The following is a 19117-nucleotide window of genomic DNA, read 5'->3' on the forward strand; positions in this document are numbered from 1 at the left end:
ATAATGCAATCAATGATCTTGGCCACAAGATAAAAGTAACTAAACCCAACCTCAGAAACTGTAATTTCAAGAGTACATGGAACATTTATAAAATTGATGACAACCTGAGATAACCCCAAAGTATTACAAAAGACTTAAGGATCTTTTGGCTGCTTTTCAAATAAAATTCATTACAAGTTTAGTAACAAAACAATAACAAAACAAAGCAATGAATGTTTCAAATAAAGTAATAGGTTTTAGGACAGACAACAAAATAGAAAATTTAAAAAAATTTTAAGAATAAATGGTACAGAGGACATAGTATACTAAAATTCACAGGGTAAAAAAAGTAGAGCATGTTTGTAATAGTGGAACTACTTTATGGAATTCGTGGAAAAAAGGGAAAGAGAATGATAGAGCATCAGTACTATTGTAAAACCTAACATCTGTGAAGGTAGGGGATATAAGGATGTGTATTAAAAGCTGTTGCATAATGGGTAGTGGGAGGTAAACAGGTAAGAGAGAGTAATGGAATTGGCTGAACAAAGTAAAGTATAACCACAGCTGGGTTACATTGAGACACCACTTTGAACATCATCTTAAATATCAATCATGAAGACAGGACTATAAAATAGGTACAGTGTGTGTTGGGGGTACTAGTCGGGAGATAAATAAAGGGGATTAAGATGAGGCTGTATTGTTAATGGACTTCATATACGTCTGAGAAATAGAGCAAAGAGACATCTTGCAATTGCTTTAAGTGGAGCAGGAAGAACTTGAAGGGGAGAGACATTGGGGGTGACCTAAGCAATGTACAATATAAGCCTAATCGAAATTGTCACTATGAAAACTAGAATATATCCTAATGAAAATTTATTAAGCAAGGAAATGTTTGTAGGGAAATATAAAGACTTTTATTTTTGTTCGTCCTGGGTTTTGAACTGTCCTATGCATTGAAATGCTCTGACAACTCTTTTTTGTTATAAGTTTTTTGAGATAGGATGTCTGTGAACTATTTTCCTGGGTTGGCTCTGAACCCAATCTTCCTGATCTCTGCCTCTTTAGTAGCTGGATTACAGGCATGAGTCACTGGTGCCCAGCAAGATATAAAGATTTTAATTGACATGTAATCTGTTCTTTGTATGTATAGTATCTACCTTCATGTTCAAACAATTTTGAATTGAAAATCTTTGGAAGAAAAACATAGATGTCTACAGAATAGGTACAGATGTGTTTTCCTTGTCACTGCTCACTGTACATTACTGTATCACAACCTTTTACCTAGTACTTATACTATATTAGATACTATAAGTAATCTGGAAATGATTTAAAGTGTGTATAGGTTATATGCAATACTACACAATTTTAACTAGGGATGTGAGCATTGGTGGGTTTTTGTATTCACAAAGGTCCTGGAACTAATCTTCCTTGGATACAGGGAAAACACTATCAGAAAAAAAGAAATGTGATGTTGGGATGCTGTGAGGGGAGAGGATTCTCTATGTGGTAAACAGTGTTGAGTTGTGGTATCATCCACATAGATAAAAAAAATCCCCGTGCATTGTACTCCATAAAAATCCTTTTAAATGTTTTATACACATGATTAAAAAGCTTAAAAATACATGTTTTAGATAAACTATATGAATGACCATTGACTAGACAACAATGTATAAGCACAATATTAGACATACTACCAATAAAGTGAAATGTGTTAAATTGATTTATTTTTAAGTATAAACTTACTTGTAAGTGGAGTAGTGATACATGCTTGCAATTCCAGCTACTCAAGATATTTCACTGTTATAATTCCATATTTGTATATTGTACCTTTTAAAACTACTACTTAATGCATAATTCCATAGAAGTTCATGAAGTGAACATTTTTGTTAAAATATTAAGGGTGCAGAACAATATTGTATCTCACTGTACAGTTTTGCCATTGTTGCTTCTAGGCTATTATAAAAGGTCTGACTGATTGAGCCAGGTGGGCTGGAACACTCCTATAGTTCCAACAACTATGGATAACTTGAGCCCAGAAGATCTAGGCCCGCCTCAGCTACAAAGTAAGAACTAATCTAAAAATAAACTCTGATTACTCTAATTCAAATAAGAACTGACACAAATGAAGGTCTTTGTGTTTTGGCACATATTTGTCAACCTTTTTTGACCCAACTTGTAGGGTCTCCACTTCTGTCTCTGTCAATTAATGGTGCTTCTTTGTATCAGGTCCTGAAGTCTAGTGATTATTTTCTTATCATTTGATATGGATGAAATTTCCATGTAATTTTCAAATTATTCTGCTTCTTTCTTATGAAACTGACCCACGAAACTTCTGAAAATTTAAAATACTGTGAGGAGAAACCTGACTCTGAGAAAAGCTCCGTATCCTCCATCACATCCTTGACTGGATTGTGTCCTATTAGATCTCCAGTTTTGGTGTGCTGTACTGAAAAAGGAAGCACCCCAAATTCTGCTGATTACTCTTTCTCTCAGCACCATCTTGCCTGGCTCCTGGAAACAGGAACCACACAAATTTCAAATCACTTTTTCATACTGTCTCCATTTTTAGAATGCTGGACCCTTCATTCATTATTTTTTCTGTCAGCATTTCATTGCATTTAATTTTGTCAGATTAAGTCATATAACTAGTTAAATGATGGAAACAATTCAATTTGAGAGAAAATTAGTACATGTGGATGGATACATTTGATAAAGACCAGATTTCTGAGTAAAAATGAAAATAACCTACTGCTCATTTATTACTTAGCACATAAATAATGATTTTGATAAATTTCTCATGTTTCATATACTGCATACATTTTTTCTAAATAGATAATTGGTAGTTTGAAGTACCACTGGGCTGTTGTATTAGTAGATCAGAATATCATAATGAGTGATGACATTTTCAATACTACAAAGTCTATAGGTATTCTATAGACAAGCTATTTTTAACTGAAATACATCACAAAGGCAGAACAGTAGTTGAAGTAATCCAACCATATTGCAAAAGGCACAAAGAATTCCAATGTGCAAAATTTTAAATGTTCTCATGTGGAATTTCACATCATTGTAGAAAGCAGCCATTTATACAAACTTATGATGAGGAGCATAAGTAATGGTAAATGGTAGGAGAGATTAAAAAACATGTACAAAAATAATTTCCCTATTCATTTTAGAGAACTAATGACCAGAAAAGATATATGGTTTTCTCTCTTTCTCTCTCACTCTCTCTCTCTCTTTTCCTCTCTCTCTGTGTCCTTTACAATATCCATAGAAACAAGCACTCACATAATATGACTAATATCACCCAGCTACATAAAAAAGCCAAAATGGTGGAAATAATTTCATCAAACTGTTAGAAAGCAATGTTTCCAATAAAATATAGTTTATTTAACAATACATATCATTCACAAAATTTGATCAAATTTAGGTAACATTATGAATTCCATCACTTTTGTTTTAGTTCAATATGTAGTACTTTTGAAGGCACTTAAATTTTTCTCATGTGAAGAAACTTGTTGATCTGTCTGGTGGAGCAGGAGGTTACAGTCAATAGGCTAAGCCACTGTGGAAATTCCTCAGTAGAAGCCATAGGGCCAGTATCTTCCACAGCACAGTGGGCGGTAGCAGCCAAAACCATAACCACCATAGCCACAGCCATAGCCACAGCCTAGGCCACCATAGCCACAGCCCAGGCCCCCATAGTAGTTGCCGTAGTAGCACATGGTATAGGGAGTGGAGTGTTCAGTTGAGGACCAGTAGGTGAGTCTCTTGAGTCTGGATGCCACTGTGTGCCAAGTGCCTTTTATACACCCTCGGTGATGTGGAAAACCACAGGCATTGCAGCACCAAGCATCTCACTAACGTGCCTCAGGCAACATAATGGATTCCTTGATGTACTGGAAAAACAACTCTTTCATAACTGAGATAATTTTATTCCTGTGTCAGGGTTCCAAGATCCCTTTATGGGCCTTTAAAATGAGTGCCTTCTTCTATTTGTAAGGCTCTGGCACATTCTATATTTAGCTTATTCAATACATGTGACCTCATTACAGGGTATGAGGTAAATCATCAAAATAGGTAACCCATTTTTATTTTTGTTTTGTTTTGTTTCTATTCCTTCATAGGTAAGGGGATTTCCTTCCTTTCTTCCTTCCTTTCTTTCTTTCTTTTTCCTTTTTCTTTCCTTTCTTCCTTCCTCCATCTCTCTGTCTCTCCATTCCCCCTCCCTCCCTCCTTCCCTTCCTTCCTTCCTTCCTTCTTTCCTTCTTTTCCTCCTCCTTCTTCTTTTCCTTTTTTGTTTCTTTCTGGGACAAAATCTTTTATATAAGAAGATGTTTCCTGTGTCTCGCTCATGAAGAATGGAGTAGTTATTGACTATGTTACTGTTTAACTAATGGCAAGTTACTATGATATGTAAACATATTTTGGAATTATTTTTAGTCCATTCTTTTAGAGTGTGTTATTTCCAGCTTTCCACAAATAAATAACCATTGTATAGAGATAAAAGATATATGCTCCATATTTCTGTTCCTTACTCCATGGGAAGGTGTTATAGATATAACTGGACAACACACCAAGATTGATTTGTATGCTCCACCCTCAACTCTTATGTACTTTTTAGAACTATCAAGGGACACATTTTCTTTCACAAATGATTTGCAGGTACAGCTACAGTGGTGACTTGTCTCTGAAAAGGGTGTTGACAGTTTCACAGGGACCATACATGCTACCCACTCTTTCTTTGTTCCCTCAATTTTTAGCTCATACATGGACTATTAGTAGAAGTAGAGATACCCAGTCATGGAATGACTTGTATTTCTGTTTTGTTTAAACTTTTAATGATATTTATCAAAGTATACTTTATGTGAAACAGATTATACTGATATAAGAGTAGAACTCAACAAGTCTGACAGCCTGAAAAACCTATATAACTTGTATGCAGCAAATGAAATATAAGTTTTAGTGTATTTTTTTTTGTGATGGTTTTTTATTTTATTTTATTATTCATATGTGCATACAAGGCTTGGGTCATTTCTCCCCCCTGCCCCCACCCCCTCCCTTACCACTGACTCCGCCCCCTCCCTCTCCCTCCCACCCCCTCAGTACCCAGCAGAAACTATTTTGCCCTTATTTCTAATTTTGCTGTAGAGAGAGTATAAGCCATAATAGGAAGGAACAAGGGTTTTTGCTAGTTGAGATAAGGATAGCTATACAGGGAGTTGACTCACATTGATTTCCTGTGCGTGGGTGTTACCTTCTAGGTTAATTCTTTTTGATCTAACCTTTTCTCTAGTTCCTGGTCTCCTTTTCCTATTGGCCTCAGTTGTTTTTAAGGTATCTGCTTTAGTTTCTCTGTGTTAAGGGCAACAAATGCTAGCTAGTTTTTTAGGTGTCTTACCTATCCTCACCCCTTCCTTGTGTGCTCTCGCTTTTATCATGTGCTCAAAGTCCAATCCACTTGTTGTGTTTGCCCTTGATCTAATGTCTACATATGAGGGAGAACATACGATTTTTGGTCTTTTGGGCCAGGCTAACCTCACTCAGAATGATGTTCTCCAATTCCATCCATTTACCAGCGAATGATAACATTTCGTTCTTCTTCATGGCTGCATAAAATTCCATTTTGTATAGATACCACATTTTCTTAATCCATTCATCAGTGGTGGGGCATCTTGGCTGTTTCATAACTTGGCTATTGTGAATAGTGCCGCAATAAACATGGGTGTGCAGGTGCCTCTGGAGTAACCTGTGTCACAGTCTTTTGGGTATATCCCCAAGGGTGGTATTGCTGGATCAAATGGTAGATCAATGTCTAGCTTTTTAAGTAGCCTCCAAATTTTTTTCCAGAGTGGTTGTACTAGTTTACATTCCCATCAACAGTGTAAGAGGGTTCCTTTTTCCCCGCATCCTCACCAACACCTGTTGTTGGTGGTGTTCCTGATGACGGCTATTCTAACAGAGGTGAGGTGGAATCTTAGCGTGGTTTTAATTTGCATTTCCTTTATTGCTAGAGATGGTGAGCATTTTCTCATGTGTTTTCTGGCCATTTGAATTTCTTCTTTTGAGAAAGTTCTGTTTAGTTCACTTGCCCATTTCTTTATTGGTTCATTAGTTTTGGGAGAATTTAGTTTTTTAAGTTCCCTATATATTCTGGTTATCAGTCCTTTGTCTGATGTATAATTGGCAAATATTTTCTCCCACTCTGTGGGTGTTCTCCTCAGTTTAGAGATCATTTCTTTTGATGAACAGAAGCTTTTTAGCTTTATGAGGTCCCATTTATCTATGCTATCTCTTAGTTGCTGTGTTGCTGGGGTTTCATTGAGAAAGTTCTTACCTATACCTACTAACTCCAGAGTATTTCCTACTCTTTCCTGTATCAACTTAAGAGTTTGGGGTCTGATATTAAGATCCTTGATCCATTTTGAGTTAATCTTGCTATAGGGTGATATACATGGATCTAGTTTCAGTGTTTTGCAGACTGCTAACCAGTTTTCCCAGCAGTTTTTGTTGAAGAGGCTGCTATTTCTCCATCGTATATTTTTAGCTCCTTTGTCAAAGACAAGTCGGTTATAGTTATGTGGCTTCATATCTGGGTCCTCTATTCTGTTCCACTGGTCTTCATGCCTGTTTTTGTGCCAGTACCATGCTGTTTTTATTGTTATTGCTTTGTAATATAGTTTGAAGTCAGGTATTGTGATACCTCCTGCATTGTTCTTTTGACTGAGTATTGCCTTGGCTATTCGTGGCCTCTTGTGTTTCCATATAAATTTAACAGTAGATTTTTCAATCTCTTCAATGAATGTCATTGGAATTTTGATGGGAATTGCATTAAACATGTAGATTACTTTTGGGAGTATTGACATTTTTACTATGTTGATTCTACCAATCCATGAGCATGGGAGATCTCTCCACTTTCTATAGTCTTCCTCAATCTCTTTCTTCAGAAGTGTATAGTTTTTCTTGTAGATGTCTTTCACAGCTTTTGTTAGGTTTATACCTTGGTATTTGATTTTTTTTGAGGCTATTGTAAATGGAATTGTTTTCATACATTCTTTTTCAGTTTGCTCATTGTTAGTGTATAGAAATGCTAATGATTTTTCTATGTTGATTTTATATCCTGCTACCTTGCTATAGCTATTGATGATGTCTAGAAGCTTCTGAGTAGAGTTTTTTGGGTCTTTAAGGTATAGGATCATGTCGTCTGCAAATAGGGATATTTTGACAGTTTCTTTACCTATTTGTATTCCTTTTATTCCTTCTTCTTGCCTAATTGCTCTGGCTAGGAATTCCAGTACTATGTTGAATAGGAGTGGAGATAGTGGGCATCCTTGTCTGGTTCCTGATTTTAGAGGGAATGGTTTCAGTTTTTCTCTGTTAAGTATAATGCTGGCTGTAGGTTTTCATATATAGCTTTTGTAATGTTAAGGTACTTTCCTTCTATTCCTAGTTTTCTTAGAGCTTTTAGCATGAAATTGTGTTGGATCTTATCAAAGGTTTTTCTGCATCTATTGAGATGATCAAGCGGTTTTTGCCTTTGCATCTGTTAATGTGGTTTATTACATTTATTGATTTTCGTATGTTGAACCACCTCTGCATCACTTTTAGGGTATTTTACAAGGAAGGAGATTCCCCTCTGACTTCACAGTTGCTGAACCCAATCTCCTCTTAACCCCAAATCCTGGTAGCCATATACACTGTAATCACTGAACATTGAAACTAGTTATGGGAGCACAAACACAACAAAACCCCTGCTTTCTCCTTATTTGAATCTTGGGAGAGAAATTCATACAGGGTGATAGCCTCCTTCAGTAACCTAATTAATATTTACGTGTTAGCAGCCATGTGCCAATCATCTGTAAGACAATGTATTATGTAAAATCTATTTTTGTTGCATGGTCTCACGTTAGTTTTAGATTTCTTGTCCTGGATTAGATGCTAGAAGTAGCAATTGACATTAGGGAAACATTCATTTGTAAAAGGAAAATTACATGTTTTCTTTCTTTGGATTAGCAAATAAATAATTATTTTTCTTTGTGGGCAAATATATGTATATATAGTGTCTCATATATATATATGCACATGTATATAGTATTTAACATATTAAACAATTTTCAAATATTTACGACAGGATTCAAAGTGCCGTATAATGTGTGGTGCTTATGTTTATCAGTCATAATTTCATCAATAATATTCACATCCAAATTATAATGGCTAAACATCATTTGGGCAAAATGTAATTTCTTGAAAATCAAATGGATACACCTCTAACCAATTCTGTGTATACTTTTATTGTCAAATGATCATTTCCCAATGTCAGGGAGAGTTAATACCAATAATGGTATAAGTGAGAACACTTGGGCATATGTCAAAGGAAAAATAAGGGGCCACAAGTTGTAAATAGTCATATAGGAGGAACACAGTGACTGAGAACATTGAAGACAGAGGTGCTGAGCAGGTGAATTGATTCTTTATGGCAGATTGTAATGTCAAACATCAGGTTGCCAGAAGACACCAAAAAGGGAGTTTCTCTGCACTGTACCTGTCATTCTTTGACAAGTAGCAAGGAAACAGAGTCATGGGTAGTATGCAGAGCAAATTATCTCTTGTTAAGGCACCATGCCCACAAAGCAGCGTAAACATAGGGTATCAAAAAACTGACACAGGCAGTGGTTGTTATATACCATGATAGGAAAGAACCATGCTGGTGAAGAAAAGTGTCTTTTAAAGTTTGGATTCATTAAAACCAGTGGTACATCTTTATTCTCAGCTATCAGAAGTCAGAAACAGGAGGCAAACTCTGAACAAAGCAAAAATCCAATATCCTATTGAAAACAAACTTAAGACAAACGGTCTTGGGATGTGGCTGATGTGGTAAAGTGCTTGCTGATGATCAAAAGACAGTACAACCCAGATATAAAGTTTATTAATAAAAAACAAGAGTCTGATCAGATATCTCAGTGGATTCTGTGTCACATGGCAGATTAAATATGTAAAACTAATTGAAATTCAGATCCTTGGATTTTTCGGTACACAGAAACCTGAGGAGACATCCAAAGACTGTTGTTTGTCTCTTTGTGTCTCTCATTTCCCTGTCTCTTTCTCCTTTCCTGTTTCTCTCTTTTACATGAACACGTACACACACAAATGGAAAATTCAAAAATAATGGAGAGAAATTAACACAAATATATTTAATCACAATTTAGTTAGTTACACAGTTTATTAAACATGAACTTATTTTATTCATATTGTATAAACCTAACCAGTCTTCTGTGTTTGGGGATTTGTCATACATGAATTCAATTGAACTGAGATTGAAACTATTTGGAAAAAGAGTTGCATTTGTAATAAACAACTTCAGATATTTTGTCTTGTCATCACTCCCTAAAGAGTCCAGTATAAGAACTACATAGAATTTACATGTTGTCAGCAAAGCAAGTCATTCAGAGATGACTTAAAGGATACTGGAGAATATGTGTAGGATATTTGTGTAGGCTTTTGTTGATGTGATGAACACCAGAGAGAAACAACTTAAAAAGCAGAAAGATTTATTTTGATTCACAGTATTAGAAGTTCCATCCAAGGCTGAGTGGAATCATTGCATTGGGTCTGAGGTGAGGTAGAATATCATGATGGTGGGAGCACATGGCAGAGGATGCTAATCCCGTAATGGACAGAAAACAAAGACAGAGAGGGACACCTGACAAGATGTAGCATCCAAAGCCTGCCCCATACTAGGCCCCCTTCCTGAAAGTAATGACACCAAATGTTTAAGCTCTCAGTGAGTTAATCTATCAAATATGTCAGAGTCATATGGCTTGATTCTCTCTCAATGAGGGAGTCTCATTGTATTGTGCCTGTCACCCTTTGGGAAGTAGTATGGAAACTGAGTCATGTGTGTTGTAGAGCAAATTATCTCTTGTCTTAAACACTATGCCAACTAAATCAGCCTAGACATAGGGTATCTATAAACAGGCACAGGTAGAGACCAAAGACCAAAACAACATGCAAATACTCCACCATTTGGTATCAGAGATTTGAGCATCCATGGATTTTGCTATCCTCAAAAGTTTTGATATCAGTCTTTCCGCAGAAGCCAAGAAATGACTGTATGTGAAGAAGGATAAAGTCAGTATAAAATAAAGTATAAACATTTCAATTAATTACAAGACATCTTGTTCATTTACATTTCTTGAAATGGGGAGAGTTGAATCTGAATAGTTTTTTTCCGTGGTGCTGGCATTTGAGATAAGAGTGTATAAGTAGGGTTAAGAAATACAGTTGGAGGAGTCCAGGAGTTTCAGATGTTCAGGGAGAACCTTCATCAAATCCATGGACCTCACATTGTTTTGTATGAGCATCTAATAATCAGAGACTAGACATCATAGTGATTTCCAATACTGCCTATTGTGTCAGAGACTGAGAGTTCAGTCAAGCCTCAGGGGTCTCCTTCCTTAGATTGAATGTCAAGAAGGTCATAGTGCAGGGCTTATTAAATGCTAAAATGTCACCAGCTGATTTCTGGCTTCTGTTTGTAACATATTAATGTATTTTTCCATTTGTCTTAAGAAGCAATTATGTTTTACTTAATTAAAATATTTTTACTCCAGCCCAATCACATTCAGTTATTACATAGCTAAGCCAAGTAATCTTCATGTATATCCTGTCTGCCATGGTGAAAGAGGAGTTGACAGGAGGAAAGATCTGTCCACCTCTCTTGAATGCAGGTTCTCTAACGTAGTACCACTAGTCACAATGTCATCACTGGGAAGATTAGATTCTGGAAATAGGTATGTGTAATAGGTGCATAGCTCTGATTTCTCTCCTACTCCCAATCAAACAAATGGGGTTCATTAAAATTACATAATTTTCTATGTTCCATAATTTAAGCATATGTCATGAAATTATTTCGTGAAATTGTTTTAGGATCCACTATATGTCAGTTAATTTCAAGAGAATGGATTGTATTAATATGATTAGTGTGGTTATATCTCTCAATGTGATCTACTTATTAATAGCATAGTTGTTAGCAAGGTTGGTAGCTGTATATTCTGTCTAATATAGAATATAAACCTAATGTAAATACAGCAATATTATGAAACATTAGTCCCATCAAAGAGAGGTTATGTATGGGAGGAGTAGTGTAAAAAAAGGAAACTAAGAACTTGAATATTGTTGATATACTCTCTACACTAGAATGAGGATAGAAATCTTAAACCAGCTGAAACCTCCATAAGAGACTAAGGCAAAATGAAGAAAATTAGAGGAGATAAACCTATTGGAGTTATTTTATATATATATGAATGAAAATATCTTAAGGAAGTTGCTGTGTGCTACCTTTATCTCAAACAAGTAAAAATGTCATTTTTTTACTTTTTCTTCACAAAATTGGAGAACAGGAGGGCCAAATAGGTCCTGCCCAGGGTGGAAGGGGTTGGTACCAGTGGGAGGAGTCAGGGGGTTGGGAAGGTGGTAGGAGGGTGAATACCTTACAAAAAAATGTGCACACATGTATGCTGTTGACATGATTCCTGTTCCAGGAATCAGGGGAAGTGTGATAAATGAGAATGGTGGAGAGGGTGAGTTCAAGTATGATATATTTGATACATTGTAAGAACTTTTGCAAATGTCACAATGTACTCCCACCTAGCACAATAATAATGGAAATAAAAAGAAATGCAAGTCAAGACCAGGTTAAGATTCTACCTCACTCCTGTTAGAATGGGTATCATCAAGAACACAAGAAACAACAAATGCTGACAAGGATGTGGGAAAAAAGAACCCTCATCCACTGTTGGTGGGACTCTAAATTATTACATCACTAAGGAAAACATTATGTTGGCCCCTCAAAGAACTAAAAATAGAACTGCTATGATTCAGCAATTCCACTCCAAGGGACATAGTGAAGGAATGTAAATCAGGATACAATAGATATTTATGTACACTGATGTTTACTGCAGAATGTTGAAAATAGCCAAGTTATGGAAACAACTCAGATGCCTACAACTGATGAATGGATTAATAAAACATAATAAATATATTATAAAATATATATGTGTATATATACATACAGATACACACACAGAAACACACACACACACACACATACACACACACAATGGAGTTTTATTTAGGCATAAGGAAGAATGAAACCATGTGGTTTGAAGGTAAATTGATGGTGTTGGAGGACATCATGTTGAGTGAAAATAACCAGACTCAGAAAGACAAAGCTCTCATGTTTTCTCTCAAATGTGGGAAATAGATATAATACAAATACAAGCAATATTATGAAAAACAGGTTATGCTAAGGAGAGGTCACATTAGTGGAAGAGTAAGGGTAAATGAAGGAAGTTGAACAGGTGATTATGTTAGAAATATATCTATGCAAGAATGAAATAGACTTTTTAATCCTGTTGAATCACTATAAGAAGGGGACTAAGTAGAAAGAGGAAAAATAGAGGGAATGAACCACTTCTGCTTTTAATATATAGAGACATGGAAATGTCAGAATGAAATTCCCTGTATACTCTCTTAAACACACAAAAAAGTCTTTTTTTCAAAAAGGTAAAACTGGTCCTCCTCAGGGTCAGGAATAAGGAAGAATATGAGGGAAGGGTATAAGAAAGTGAATGTGGTGGAAATAGTATCTACTCATGTATGAAAATCGAAAAATGAGACCTGTTGAAATTATCCCCAGGAATTGGGGTTGGGGGAAATAAAGGAGAATGGTAATGAATACAACTATGATATATTGTAAGAACTTCTGTAAATTTCACAGTGTATCCCCAGTACAACAATTATATGATGATAAAAAACTAGAATTCGGAAAAAGAAAGAAAGAAAAGCGAGAGAGAAAAAAAGTGAGAAAATTTTCCCTTTCCCCTGCAGAGGAATAGAAAGAAAACAAAACAGAAATAAAAATGGGTTACCTATTTGATGATTTACTTCATACCCTTATGAGGGCAGATGTGTAGAATAATCTAAATATGGAATGAGGCAGAGCCTTGAAAATAAAACAAGAGTTAACATTTTAGAGGACCATAACTGGATCCTGGAATACTGACAAGGGAACAACATTTTATCTCAGTTATAAGAGCCTTGTTTTACAATAAGTCAAGGTATTCGTGATGTTGCCTGAGGCACGTTAGTGAGATGCTTGGTGCTGGTGTATAAAAGGCACTTGGCACACAGTGACATCCAGACTCAAGAGACTCACCTCCTGGTCCTCAACTGAACACTCCACTCCCTACACCATGTGCTACTATGGCAACTACTGTGGTGGCCTGGGCTATGGCTGTGGTGCCCTAGGCTGTGGCTATGGCTGTGGCCGTGGCTTTGGCTGTGGCTATGGTGGCTATGGTTATGGCTGCTACCGCCCACTGTGCTGTGGAAGATACTGGTCCTGTGGCTTCTACTGAGGAATTTCCACAGTGGTTTAGCCTTTTGGCTATTACCTCTTGCTTTATCAGAGTATCTCTAAGGCTCTTCACATGAGAAAAATTTAAGTTTCTTAAAAAATATTACATAATACACTAAAATGAAAGAAATGGAGTTTATAATACTACCTAAAATGTGATAAAATTGTGTGAATGATATGTATTATTAAATAAACTGTATTTCATTGAAAACATTGCTTTCTTATAGTATGACTAAATTATTTCCATCATTTTGGCTTATTTGTGTATTTGTGTGATATTAGTCATATTATTTGAGTGGTTTTTCAAGTGTTGGAAAGAACAGAGGGGAAGAGAGAGAGAGAGAGAGAGAGAAGAGAGAGAGAGAGAGAGAGAGAGAGAGAGAGAGAATGAACCAGAAGAAATGTGACTTATTGTGTAAGCTCTGCATTTTTAATATATTCTTTCTTCCATAAATGCATACAAATACCATTATTCATATTTAGATTGGTGTCATCTTTGTGTCTAATTTAATTGATTCAGTCATACAATTCTCAATTTACTTCTGTATGTTTCCTTTAAAGATATTCTTTGTGCTACAGACATAGAATTTTAGGTTTCTTGTAGACTAAACTTGCATTAATGCCCTTATAATTTCTTATGTCTTAATGGGCAATGAGTTCTTTGTAAATTCAAAATTCTCAAAGTGCCCACACAATGAAATTATCCTCCAGTTTCAGCTATTGATTTGAAAACCAAAACAAAACAAAAGAAACAAACAAAACACAAAGAGAAAATATTTCTTATCTAACTAGTACAATCTACAACACTGGATTTTCTGAAGCAGTTCAATATAATTCTCTAATTTGTGCTTCCTTTTATTTACTACAGGAGCTGGAAATTATATTTCTCAAGGTCTTTTTCTAGAATCATTTCAAAATAAAGTATTCCAATGGTAGGCTTTTGGCCAAAATTGAAGAAGATTAGTTAAAACATGAGAAAGTCCTATTATCAGATAATATGTGAGGGATCATGTATTACTTTAGGAATATGTGAGTTTTAAGAAGAGATTTACAGGTTACTTTATTCAGGATGACCTGTGGTTTTCACAACTTCCTGACTCACTGACACATTAGTGAAACTCTGAGCAGTGGGGGAACATTTCTCACATTTTCACTCCAGAACGTGTAGTGGTTGATTAGGCTCCTGTTTATCTAAACTGAATCTTTTCTTGTCCAAAATTCCCTTCATGTTTTGTTTTTCTTCCAGTTCCCATTTGGCACACTCACCACCATCTTCATGTGCATGCAATATTATTAAGGAGATGCAGTTTTTCAAACCCAAGCAATGCAATCAATGAACTTGGCCAAAGGATGACGATAACTATCCCAAATTCAGAAAATATATTTTAAGAGTCCAAGGAGCAGTTATAAAATTGATCATAATCAGAGATACATACTAACCCCAACATATTACAAAGACTTAAGCAACTTTATGCTGCTTTTCAAATAAAACTAATTCCAAAGCTTAGTAACAAAACAAAGAAAGGAATGTTTCAAATAAAGTAATAGGTTTTAGGACAACCAAAAGAGAAAATCAAAATAAAATTTCTAAAAATTTTAAGAGTAATGTTACAGAAGATGTAGTATTTTAAAATTCATAAGATAGAAAGGAAAGTAGAACATGTTTGTAATAGTGGAACTACTATATGGAAACAGGAGAAACAGAAAAGGGAAAGAGAATGATAGAGCATGAGTACTATTGCAAAACCTAACATCTGTGAAGGTAGAGGATATAAGGATGTCTATTGAAAACTGTAAAAAATAGGTGAGAGAGGTAAATGGGTAAGAAAGAGTAATGCAAGGGGTTGAATGGACCAAAGTAGAGTAAAACCACAGTGGGGATACATTGAGACACCACTTTGAACATCAACTTAAATATCACTCACAAAAGACAGGACTGTAAAGTGGTACAGTGTATGTTGGGGGGATACTACTGGAAAGGGGGTGAATGAAGGAGATTAAGGTGAAGGTAAATGATAGATGAACTTATATACTTTTAAGAAATAGGGCAAAGAAACATCTTGCAATTGCTTTAAGTGGAGTGGGCAAGGGCACAGGGAGAGAGATGTTGGGGGTGATCTAAGCAATGTGTAATACAAGCCTAATAGAATTGTCACTATGAATTCTTTCCTGTATAACAATTAGATCCTAATAAAATTTATTAAATAAAGAAAAAAAGAAATGCTTGTAGAGAAATATAAAGTTTTTTATTTATTTATTTTTTTTGGTGTTACTGGTGCTTCAACTCAGGGCCTACACCTTGAACCACTCCACTTACCCTTTCTGTGATGGTTTTTTTGCTGGGTTGGCTCTAAACCCATCCTCCTGATCTCTGCCTCTTTAGTAGCTAAGATTACAGGCATGACCTACTGGCGCCCAACAAAATATAAAGATTTTAATTGACATGTAATCTGTACTTTGTATGAACAGTATCTACATTTATGTTCAAGCAATTTTGAATTGAAAATCTTCAGAAGAAAAGCATAGATGTCTACATAAAAGGTACAGATGTGTTTTCCTTGTCAATGCTCCAACATTTCATCAAGTATTTATACTGTATTAGGAACTATAAGTAATCGAGAAATGATTTAAAGTGTAAGGAGGGATATGCATAGGTTATATGCAATACCACACAAAGTTAATTAGGAATGTGAGCATTGATGGATTTTTGTATTTAGAAGGTCCTAGAACTAATCTTCCATGGATATGTGGACAACTCTATTAGAAAAAAAGAAATGTGATGTTGGGATGCTGTGAGGGGAGAGGATTGTCTTTGTGGTAAACAGTGTTGAGTTGTGATGTCATGCATATAGATAAAAAATCCCTGTGCATTGTACTCCGTAAAAATCTTTTTAAATGTATTATACATAAGATTAAAAAACTTAAAAATATATTCTTTAGATAAACTATATTAATGACCATTGACAAGTCAGCAATGTTTAAACACAATATAAGACATACTACCAATAAAGAGAAATGAGATAAATTTATTTACTTTTAAGTAAAAACTTATTTGTAAGCCAGGAACAGTGATACATGCATGCAATTCCAGCTACTCAGGAGATTTCATTGTGATATTTCCATACATGAGTGTATTGTACCTTTTATATCTACTACTTTAGGCATAATTCCATAGGGGTCCATGAAGTGAACATTTTTTGTTAAAATATTAAGGGTGCAGAACAATATTGTATCTCACTGTAGAGTTTTGCCTTTGTTGCTTCTAGGCTATTATAAAAGGTCTGATTGAGCCAGGTGGGGTGGAACACGCCTGTAGTTCCAAAAACTATGGATAACTTGAGCCCAGATGTTCTAGGCCTGTCTCACCAACAAAGTAAGAACTAATCTAAATATAAATTCTGATTACCGTAATCCAAACAAGAACTGACACAAAATGAAGGTCCTTGTGTTTTGGCAAGAATCTGTCAACCTCTTTTGACCCAACTTGTAGGGACTCCACCTTTGTCTTTGTCAATTAATGGTGCTTCTTTGTATGAGGTCCTGAAGTCTAGTGATTATTTTCTCATCATTTTGATATAGAGAAAATTTCCATCTAATTTTCAAATTATTCTGCTTGTTTCTTATCAAACTGACCCATGAAACTTCTGAAAATTTAAAATACCTTGAGGAGAAACCTGACTCTGTGATAAGCTCCATATCCTCCCACCACATCCTTGACCAGATTGTGTCCTATTGTGTCTTCAATTTTGGTGTGCTGTCCTGAAAACAGGAGTACCCCAAATTCTGATAGTTATTCTTTGCATCAGAACCATCTTGCCTGGCTCCTGTAATTAGGAACCACACAAATTTCAAGTAAATTTTTCATACTATCTCCATTTTTACAATGCTGTCCCCTTCATCATTATTTTTTCTGTCAGCATTTCACTGTTTTTAAGTTTCAGATTGACTTATATAACTACTTAAATGATGGAAACAATTCAGTTTGAGAGAAAATTAGTATACATGGATAGATACATTTGATAAAGACCAGATTTCTGGGTAAAAATGAAAATAACCTAACGCTCATTTGTTACTTAGCAAATAAATCATAATTTTGATAAATTTCTCATGCTACACATAAGGCACACATTTTTTGTAAGTACATAAATTGGTAGTTTGAGGTACCAGTGGGCTACTATATTGGAACTCAGAATATCATTATTAATGATGACATTTTCAACAGGATAATGCTTGTAGTTATTCTATAGGAAAGCTATTTTTAATTGAAAAACATCACAAAGGCAGAATAGTAGGTGAACTAATCTAACCATATTGCAAAATGCACAAAGAATTCCAATATGCAAAATTTTAAATGCTTCCATGTGAAATTTCACATCATTGTAGAAAGTAGCCATTTTATATACTTACTATGAAGAGCATAAGTAAAGGTAAATGGAGGGAGAAATTAAAAGACACATACAAAAATATATTTACTGCTCATTTTAGATACAATAGGGCCACAAAAGACCTCTGATTCTCTCTCTCTCCCTCCTCCCCTCCCTCCTTCCCTCTCTCCCTTTGTGATTTCCAACTCCTGAACAAACAACTCACATAATCTGACTAACATCACACGAATACACAAATATGCCAAAGCTGTGCAAATAATTTAGTCAAACTATAAGAAATCAATGTTTGCAATTAAACATAGTTTATTTAACAATACATATCATTCATATAATTTGATGACATTTTAGGTAACATTATGAATTCCATTTCTTTTGTTTTGGTTCAAAATGAAGTGTTTTTGAAGGCACTTAAAATTTTCTCATGTGAAGAAACTTGGAGATATGTCTGGCAAAGCAGGAGGTTATAGCCAATAGGCTATGCCACTGTGGAAATTCCTCAGTAGAAGCCATAGGACCAGTATCTTCCACAGCACAGTGGGCGGTAGCAGCCATAACCATAGCCACCATAGCCACAGCCATAGCCACAGCCTAGGCCACCACAGCCATAGCCCAGGCCCCCATAATAGTTGCTATAGTAGCACATAGTGTAGGGAGTAGACTGTTCAGTTGAGAAGGTAAGTCTCTTGAGTCTGGATGTCACTGTGTGCCAAGTGCCTTTTATACACCTTCGGTGGTGTGGAAAACCACAGGCATTGTAGCATCAAGCATCTCACTAACATGCTTCAGAAAACATCATGAATACCTTGGTTTATTGGAAAAACAATGCTTTCATAACTGAGATAATTTTCTTCCTATGTCAGGGTTCCAGGAATCCTTTATGGGCCTTTAAAATGAGTGCCTTCCTCTATTTGCAAGGCTGTGGCCCATTCTATATTTATCTTATTCAACATATGAGGTAAATTATCAAAATAGGTAACCGATTTTTATTTTTGTTTGTTTTGTTTCTATTCCTTTACAATGAAATTGATTTCTTTTTTCTTTTTTTCTTCCTTCCTTTTGCATTTCTTTCTTTCTTTCTTTCCTTCTATTTTCCTCCCTCCTCCCCTCCCCTTCCTTCTTTCCTTCTTCTTTCTTTCTATCTTTCTCAACATAAATCTAAATTAGTATAACTACTATGGAAAACACTGAAAACTCCTCAAACTAAAAATAGAACTGCTACAGAATCCAGAAATACTACTCCAAGGGACATACCTGAAGGAATGTAAGTCAGGATACAATAGAGATTATCATACACTGATGTCTACTGCAGCACTGTTGAAAATAGCCAAGCTATGGA

General features: G+C 35.5%; 1 protein-coding gene across 1 annotated transcript; it reads right to left on the minus strand.

The window, feature by feature from the left end:
- Positions 1 to 18060: 18060 nt before the first annotated feature.
- Positions 18061 to 18462, minus strand: LOC109676264 (keratin-associated protein 20-2-like). Its single transcript, XM_020152734.2, has one exon. The coding sequence runs from the start codon at positions 18422 to 18424 to the stop codon at positions 18278 to 18280; it is 147 nt and encodes a 48-aa protein (XP_020008323.1). The 5' UTR covers positions 18425 to 18462; the 3' UTR covers positions 18061 to 18277.
- Between the last annotated feature and the right edge of the window lie 655 nt (positions 18463 to 19117).

Source organism: Castor canadensis, chromosome 5, assembly GCF_047511655.1.
Source record: "Castor canadensis chromosome 5, mCasCan1.hap1v2, whole genome shotgun sequence".
In the NCBI taxonomy this organism is placed as follows: Eukaryota; Metazoa; Chordata; class Mammalia; order Rodentia; family Castoridae; genus Castor; species Castor canadensis.

Excerpts from the sequence above, each read along its gene's own strand:
- LOC109676264 (XM_020152734.2), bottom strand. The coding sequence starts at position 18,424 with ATGTGCTACTATAGCAACTATTATGGGGGCCTGGGCTATGGCTGTGGT.